At 44.1% G+C, this 8,676-nt stretch overlaps 1 protein-coding gene across 1 annotated transcript; it reads right to left on the bottom strand.

The window, feature by feature from the left end:
- Positions 1-252: 252 nt before the first annotated feature.
- Positions 253-7,984, bottom strand: BHLHE41 (basic helix-loop-helix family member e41). Its single transcript, XM_081310058.1, has 5 exons — positions 7,617-7,984; positions 7,409-7,472; positions 6,973-7,080; positions 6,534-6,645; positions 253-6,104 (listed from the first exon to the last, which is right to left on the bottom strand). Exons 1-5 carry the CDS (start codon positions 7,676-7,678, stop codon positions 5,005-5,007), a joined length of 1,446 nt encoding a protein of 481 aa, XP_081166184.1. The 5' UTR covers positions 7,679-7,984; the 3' UTR covers positions 253-5,004.
- Positions 7,985-8,676: the final 692 nt, after the last annotated feature.

The following is an 8,676-nucleotide window of genomic DNA, read 5'->3' on the forward strand; positions in this document are numbered from 1 at the left end:
AGCATCCAGGCCTACACACCCATCCTGCCAGTTTGTCAGAATGCTTTTGCTGGATCAGCACCCCTAAAGCCCAAGGTCAGGGAGAAGTTACACTGGAGAAGCAGGAGCTAGGGTCATCTATGAGTCAAAATGCTGAATCTGTTTTCATAAATGTCCCTTGGTCCCCTATTCTAACCAACATGAGAGAAAGAAATGTTCAATCAAATAATTTGTTTTGACATGAAAATTTATTGTTAGCTGTGGACTAAAACCGTTAGCAAGTTGCTTTTATTTTTATGTAAGAAAATGATAGAGACATACAAGAAGTATTTGAAGCTTTTGAATAAAGAGTCTGATATGGAACATAGCTGAGAATCTGGAAGTTAAAGGACACAATGATAAAAAGAAGACTTAGGAGAGTCTACAAACTCACACAATTTATGTATAGAAGAGCCCCTCAGGTCCTCTGTTAGAACCTATTTATTCTAATTTTAGACACATTTCAGATGGGTGTGGTTTTGTTTAAATGGTCTCCTAGCCCACAGTAAATCAGAGGTAGCAAATTAGATAAGGGATGGAGGTAGCACTCTGACCATCAAGAAGTGACAGCTGACAGCCTGGCTTTGTAAATAAAGAAACTGAAAACTTTGGATAAGTTTGGATAAGTTTTCAGTTTGTAAGAACCCAATAAAAATCAGTACAGGAGCAAATACTCTTCAAGAGTATAGAGTCATATTTATAATGGCGACTCTGAATTGAGAAAGGTTTAATATGTTCAGGGTATTTTTTCCAAAAACATGTAAGAGGATATGTGTAAAACTTTTTAGTATGTTTTCCAGTAAGATTTTAAAAAAGAAAATGGCATTGACACCTGAACACAGTTTGTTTAAACTGTTGTTTTGTGGGATATCACTGAATTTAGAATTTTTAAGTATCAGTTTGTAAAAAAAAAAAAAAAAAAAAAAAAAAAGCATAGTTTTATATTTGAGAGGAATTTTCATTGAACAAGTACAAGAAATTCTAAGATAAATATACAATTCCTAAAATAGCATATTTTTAAAGTACATGAATTGCACATGTTTTTTAGTGTAAATCCCATTTTAATCACAGAAAATATGTGATAATTTTCCATGTCAATCCCCTACTTAAACTCTCCCCTGAAAAGCTGGGACTTTAGCATGCACTGCAAATCCACTTTGAACTTATTTAAAATAACATAGTGAGAACAATGGGTAGGCCTAAGTAAATTAATCTGAAAATCCAAAATTTCAGAATTAAAAAAAAAACCCATAAAGTATTAGACTGCTATCTGAAGTAGAATACCTTTATCACAATAGTACAGCCAGCTCTTGGCATTATACTTGTCTTAATTCATTCATGAGAGCTCTATTCGTTTTTATCTAAAGTAAAAGGCTTTCGTCTGTTTGCCCAGCCATATCTTTGCAAGGTCTCCACTGGCAATCACCTCCCATGGAGAAGTCAATAATTGACTTGTGATACAGACAAGAACAAGCTGAGCCTCCTTCTACATAAGATTTGAACAAATCCCAGGTGACAGGCAATAACCAAAGTTACAGCCTATATAGTAAGTTACAGAGAACTAAATGAAAAGTAGTTTCACAATGATAGGAACTAAAATTCCAGTCATGTTTTCGTAGCTATAGTTGCTAGTGCCTTTAAAATGTGCTTAAGTTTAGTTCTTTGGGAAAAAGGACATTTATCAATTCAATATAACATCTGTTGAAAAATATATGTATTTAAAATTCATTGGAATTCTCAAGATTCATATTTTTCTTAAAATTGGAAATTCACATGATCCACAAAGCAATTTAGCTGAAATTTCACCACAAAGATACAGAATGCTCCTTAGTGGATTATAATTCAGATTTCAATCCATTAAAATTAATGAACAAAAATTATATTCTTAAGTGCAACAGACAATATTACTTTGCATTTGCATTTCTATCCTAATTTTATTATGCTGATGCTATCAAGGCATTTGGACTAAACTGATCTATCAAGTCTGATCCAATCCTAAATTTTTCTATTTTATCACAAAAAAATTAAACAAGTGCTAAAACATTTTATTAACTTCTGATTTACTTTGAATCTTTTTTTGAAAATTATGAAACTAATATTACTGTAATAATAGCATTCAAATGTAGCTCAAAATATTTAAAATGCTGCTTTCTCCATGATTCTGGTTTAATTGGAAAAACTATCCTTCTAAAGTTTAATAAATAAGTAATGCTCAAAAATCTTAAAGAGCTTTCTAAGGTTCTTTTTTATTTCCTTTGTTCCTATGGTTTACTCATTTAGTTTCAGGAATGTTGCCCAATCAAATTCATCTTACCTGGATCAAGATGCTTCAGTGGAAAGTAGTTCACTGGCTGAGGACTACAGCAGGCCTGGCCTCTAGTGCTGGCTGTAGGTAGCTATGTCACCTTGGGAAGATACCAATAGCTTTGGACTTCGTTTTCTTATAAAATTCAGGGAACTGGATGAGCCATTCCTTCCAGCCCCATATTCAGTAACTTGCAGTTGAGTTTCCATGTCAGCAGAGGGAGCACTTTCACTATGTCTTATAAAGTTAGGCTATCATTTTCACTATCTTCACAAATCAAGGAGTTTGAGGACACTACAGGAATTAAACACTGACAATCCTTCACTCCATCTGTATCAAGTCACATGTTTGATAATAAATATGGTAAAGGTCTAGAAATTGTTTCTTGAATTCCATGATGAACTTATTTCATCCATAACAGAGTTATTTTATAAAAGTTAATGAATCAAAATACTTGGAGAAATTAAGCATCCCGAGGTGGTAATATACTTAATCAGGACCCCAGTAAAAGAGGAAAACACCAGACTGTGTAGAAGAGCTGCCTGATGTCACAGACAGAAAGTGAAAATCTTGACAATTATAAAAACATGAGCAAATTGGGTTGAACATAAACAAACCATGCAAGTTATTGGTAGGTTTTTCTGTTGAGCTTTTCATTAGGATACACTGGAATAAGCAAGTAGACACAGCCAGAGCCTGCAGGCTTGCAAGAGATTGCAAATATGTGATATCAGGCCAATGACAAAAAAAAAATTGTATATCTGAGAACCTTAATGACTTTTGTGTTTATACTTACAAATACTTTAAAGCTAACTGAGCATCCATTATGTCTTTTTTTAATTATTAGACAATCTCATATCATATAGAAAGTTTTTATTCCTTAGTAAGAATTTTTAAGTCACAAAATAGTGTGGCAATATTTAGGTAATAGAATTTATGGAGTGCTGAAAATACTAGAATATAAAGATAATTTCTAGTTTATCTTCATATACTAAACTTTTCTAAACCAGCTGGTTTCTTGCAGACAGTATTTATTTATTTGCTTTTTTAATAATTTAAGACAGCATAAGCTTGTACCAAGCATAAGCATTGTAACAAAAGTGCAATGTTTCAGCAAATCCTCCCCAAAAGATATTTTAACTCAAAATATCATTAGCACATATTTTCTCCCTACAAAAATAGCATGTCAGACATCATTAATTGGATGTATTAACAACTATGTACATAAAAGCCACCTTGTAGGCTAAGAGTTTAACGTTGTTTAAACACAGCGTTTGAGGCAAACAGTAGCAACAGCAGCAGCAAATGCACCAAACTGACTAAAAGACCCAGATATTTTCTTCACTCACAGTCAGACTGTTGTGTCTCACCCCTTACATAACATTCAAGTGAGATTTCTCACAGTGCTACCTTGGCAACAAACTAAAAATATCTAGACAAGGTCCTGGTTTAAGCCTTATTTAAAAAGCTTTCTTTGTGATTATCTGGTATCTGGTTTGGTCTCCAGAAAATACATAGAGTTGGAGATAGGAAGGCCTTACAGGGCTTCTTTCCACATCTTTACAGCATTTCCAACCACAACTGACCAGTTTCAAGCTTTCCTCCACTTTTATGACCTAACAAGAATACAGGATAAATCAGTTTGGACTTGTTTCTTTTTTAAATTCAGTGCACTTTTTGTTTTGTTTTGTTTTTTTACAGTAAGATTACAGAAATTTAGAAACAAGATGGATTAAATGAGAATAGATGCACTTCAGATATATATATATATATATGCAACATATATGTAACATATGTAACATATATTTATTTGTGTGTGTGTGAGAGAGAGGGGGGGAGAGGGAGAGGGAGAGAGAGGGAGGGAGAGAGAGAGAGAGAGAGGGAGAGGGAGAGGGAGAGGGAGAGGGAGAGGGAGGAAGAAGAAGAAGAATTAAGATGAACCAACTGATTCATGGTCAATTTCTCAATAAAGTGCAAGCACAAGATGGTAAGAATGGTTCTGGGCTTCTTCATCCATCTTCCCTGACTTGGTGCTGACGATGGCCCAACTCTGTGTCTCTCAAAACAAGTGCAAGTTAGTAAAAGATACCATTTTAACCACTTCAGAATAGGTCGCAGTGTGGGCAACTGAATCCTCACTTCTTTGAAAAATATATGCCTTTCAAAATGCCGAGCTTAAAAAGATCCTCAATGTGTTGTGGACCTCATCCTAAAACAAGCAGGGCAGCCCTGAAACAAGGCTCTATGTAAAGACCTCTATCAACTCCAGGCAAGGAACTTGGCACCTTCTCCCCTCCCTGGTTCAATGAGGTCACCCACAGAGAAGACCGTTCTTACTTTCTCTAGAATTAGGTTCCACATTTTAAAAGATAATGGAAGATGGCCTAAAAGGAGGCAAAACTTATCAAGGGAACTAAAGAAAAAAGAACCAATAGCTATCGCAGAGGATCTTTAACAGCTGGTGTATGTGGGGGGTAGGGGGGGTATTAGTGTGCGGAGGATGGGGTGGTGAGAATTGAGCAAAACAGGAACTCCAAATGTACACAAAACACCTGTTTCCCCCCCTTAAGCCTGTCCTGCATCTATCACGCTTCCTCCCTTAAAAACATTAAGGGTATTTTAACTTGTATTATTATTATTCCGCTTAAACCTCCATCCTTTCTAAGGAAGGGCTCCAGGACTCAAGGGGCTTCCTTTCCTGGCTGTGAGGGATCTTCCTGAGCAGAGCTCTCCGGGTTCCCGGGCTCGCGGGGGCCGGCGAAGGGCAGGTGGGTGCGGCCGTGCGGATGCGGGGGATGCAACGCCCCAGGGGGCGCCACCTCGTGCGACAGGAGGGTCGCGGCAGCAGCCGCGCCCGCCTTCTCGGGAGGGGGCGACAACACCGAGGACAGACACGGGAAGGCGGCGGCCGCGGCGGCCGCTGCAGCAGCAGCGGCGGCGGCAGCTGGGGCGGGGATGCCGGGGTACAACAGTGGGAACGGGGCGGCGGCCGCCGTGGGGTACAGATACTTCTCCAGGCCGCTCTTGTCCAGGAAAGGCTGCACGTAGGCGGCGGCCGCGGAAGGCGAGAGGAAGTAGAAAGGCAGGCAGAAGGGGGCCGCTGCGGCGGGCTGAGCGAAGGGTGCACCCCCGCCTCCGCCGAACGCCACTAGCGAGCTGAGCAGGGCGGCGTCGGGTCTCAGCAGCGCGGCCGCAGCGGCCGGGTCAGGCCCCAGGAGTGCGGCCGCCGCCGCCGCCGCGCCGCCCCCCGGGCCGCCGCCGCCTCGGGAATCCAGCTTCATCCTCTTGGGCGCCGGCGAGTCCTCCCCGGGAGGCTCCTGCTTAATGGTGACGCGGCTCGCCCCTGCGCCTTTGCCCTTCTCGCGGTCTGGCCGGGCCTCGGCCTCTCCGCCGTAGCCGCTGTCAGTGTCCGTGTCGTTCTCCGCGGCGAGCTCGGCGCTGGGCTGAGTCCGCTGGATGACCGGCACGCAGTGGGCGAGGGGCTCGAGCTTCTGCCCTGCGCGCTCCAGGCAGGGGGCGGCCGTGGACCCGGTGGGGGCGGGGGCGGAGGGAGCGCCAGTGCCTTTGCTCAAAGGGACCTGTTGAGTCAACAACTGGGGGGTGGGCAAAAACTGGGTGGCCACGGCGTGCAAGTGGTTGATTAGCTGGACACACCGCGGCTCCCTGGGTGTCCAGCTCTCAAACCGGGAGAGGTATTGCAAGACTTCTTTGGCGCATGTTTGAAATCCCGAGTGGAACGCATCCAAGTCGGACTGAATGGGCGATTTCAGAGATCGCTCCCCTAGGATGAACAGGGGGTGGGGGGTAGGGACAGGAATGGAGGCAAGAAGAAAAATACCGACGTTAAAACATCTGCTTATCACGTGGGCCCTACATTGACTAAAGTGATCTCGTTTTTTCCTCAGTATTCGAGTGATATAATCCACCGGTTGCCGAGAGAAGGGGGGGCGGCGGGGGTTGTGTGGGGGGGGAGCGCTGTCCTCCCAGCTGAAAAACCTAAGTGGAGAGGGCGCAACCGCCACTTTAAATAAAAATCTGATTCCGGATTCAGCTGAAAGCCTCTAGGATGCTTCGGGAAACGGGCACTTGCCAATGAAGGGAAAGTATAAGCAATTTTCACAAGTGAGAGTGAGTCCACTGAAGGGGTGGGGGTGCTGTCTGCGGGCTTCCCCGCTTCAGCAGGCTAACGGGCCTCCCTGAACTGACTTACCATTCTGTAAAGCAATTATCTTCTGATGCTGTTGCTCGGTTAAGGCTGTTAAAGCTTTTAAGTGTTTCAAAGTTAATTCCAAGACTACCGCTTTCTCCAGATGCCCTAGTGTCTGCAGTGGTGCAAAAGAGAAGGGGGCACTTGGTTACTTAAAAGCACACATTTGGCTTGATGGCTCTCCATTCAGCACAGCAACTTAGGCAAGCACTTTGAAATAACTACTATTCTTACACTTCTTGAGCTTTCCTTAAGACAGGTTATAAATGCTTTCTTGCCTTCAGCTTGAAACACCCATTCTGAGATTGGGAAACTGTACACTATAGAACAAGTTTTAAGTCAGGCCTCTAATATTTACATTTTTTCTTACATCTCTGTAAGTCGTACCGGGCTATTATAACGCCCTTGGAAATACAGCAAAGAATGAAAATGTGCTTCTTACTGTTAATTTGAGATGTTCAGGCAGTAAATCTTTCAGCTGAGCAATGCATTCATTAATTCGGTCTCTTCTTTTCTTTTCTATTAATCTGTGCGGTAATTTGTAGGTATCCTTAATATAAGTGTCGTGGAAGAGAGAAAACAATAAGCTAAACATTCACTGGACACAGCAACCCTCCTACTCCCACCCCTCCACAACATAATATGTGATCGAACTATGCCCAAGAAACCTCTTTCCTCTGGACTGTTCTTGAAATGCAATTTAAATTCAGGTATGATGTTTAATATACCCCTGAGAGTATCCAGAAAGCCACTTAAAATTCACAGTTGGGAAAGCTCACAGGCTGGAATATATTTGCGGGCAGAGCTTCACTGTGAAATCAATGGCCCTAATTAACTATCCAGGCAGGTTATGGGAAACATCGGAAACTTACACTTACCTTGCTGTCGTCTCGCTTCATGCTCCTTTTGGGTTTACACATATACAAAGAAGAATAGTCCAGTCTGCAAAACAGAAATCATCATCAGGCACCCATTCCGGGAGGGGCTCTGCCCTTATCCGCTCCATACCACTTTCTGGAGGAGGGAAAAAAAAAAAAAATCTAACCGAAGCCCAGACAGATATTCGCAAGGGTGCTTGCACCTTACCCTATAAAATCTCTGTGTTCCAGTAACTGTCTCTCTTGCAAATGAGTAATTCCTTCGTCCATGTTCAATCGTTGTTTGTTTCTTCTGTTTCGATTTTGGGGTCTCTGTTCTATAATCTGTGGGACGGTAGCCTTGGGAGATCTTGGGGGGGATCGGTGCGTCTCCAGTCTCTCTCTCTCTAGCTCTCCCTCTTCAGTGCAGTGTCGAAAGTGTGAAGCAGTTGGTCCCCCCACCCCCCCGCGGTCGCTTGCTCTCTGGCACACACGCACACACACACTCGCGCCGGCCCCACTGCGATGGTAGTTTGCTCTCACTCCGGGCAGTGTTTGGCCACAGGGCACGCGCGTCGCCGGCCAGACCAGCACCCAGCTCACGTGCGGAACGTACCATCCGCGGTCCAGCCCGGAGGGGGGCGGGGGAGGAGGGGCCGGGCCGGGAGGGGGCGTCGGGAGAAGGCGAGCGGCGGCGGGAGGGGGCGGGGACACCTGATCAGGGCCACCGGAAAGGAAAAACAACTTCGGCCAAGCTATTCATCTTCCCAAAGGCGATGCAGTCTGAGGGGGGAGGGGGCCGGGGTGCGGGGCAGCCGGGGCTTCCTTGGCTTGGAAACGCGACTCCTGCGGTTCGGTCGTCATTACGGTGCAGAAACGTGAACGTGGCTTTTTGCTTTTCTACCGATGGGCTGTTGATTTGGATTAGAGAATGACAAGAGAGATTTCGCGGTGGGTAAACTTCAGTTCCGAAGGAAATTTTGGAGACTTGCTTGCTCACCGCTCAGTGGCCCGGGGGAACCCTTGGCGCGGGTTGGAGGTTGCCCCGAAAAGGGCAATTTGAAATCTGCTCCACGAGGGATTTCAGATAAATGAAAATGTAATTATTGGGTCAGAATGTCGCAATCCTAATCCCTTTCGGAGACGCACTGTCCCTGGGCCACCTAAACTTCCCGCAGCAGCCGGAATTGCGGTGCCACTAATCATAGCAGCAGATGACGACGTTTGGGGCCTCTTGTGCTTGCGGAGGAACGCGGCGAGGAGAGAGTGGGGGTAGGGAGGGTGGAGGG

This window comes from Spermophilus citellus (assembly GCF_964194105.1).
Source record: "Spermophilus citellus genome assembly, chromosome: 10".
Classification (NCBI taxonomy): Eukaryota; Metazoa; Chordata; class Mammalia; order Rodentia; family Sciuridae; genus Spermophilus; species Spermophilus citellus.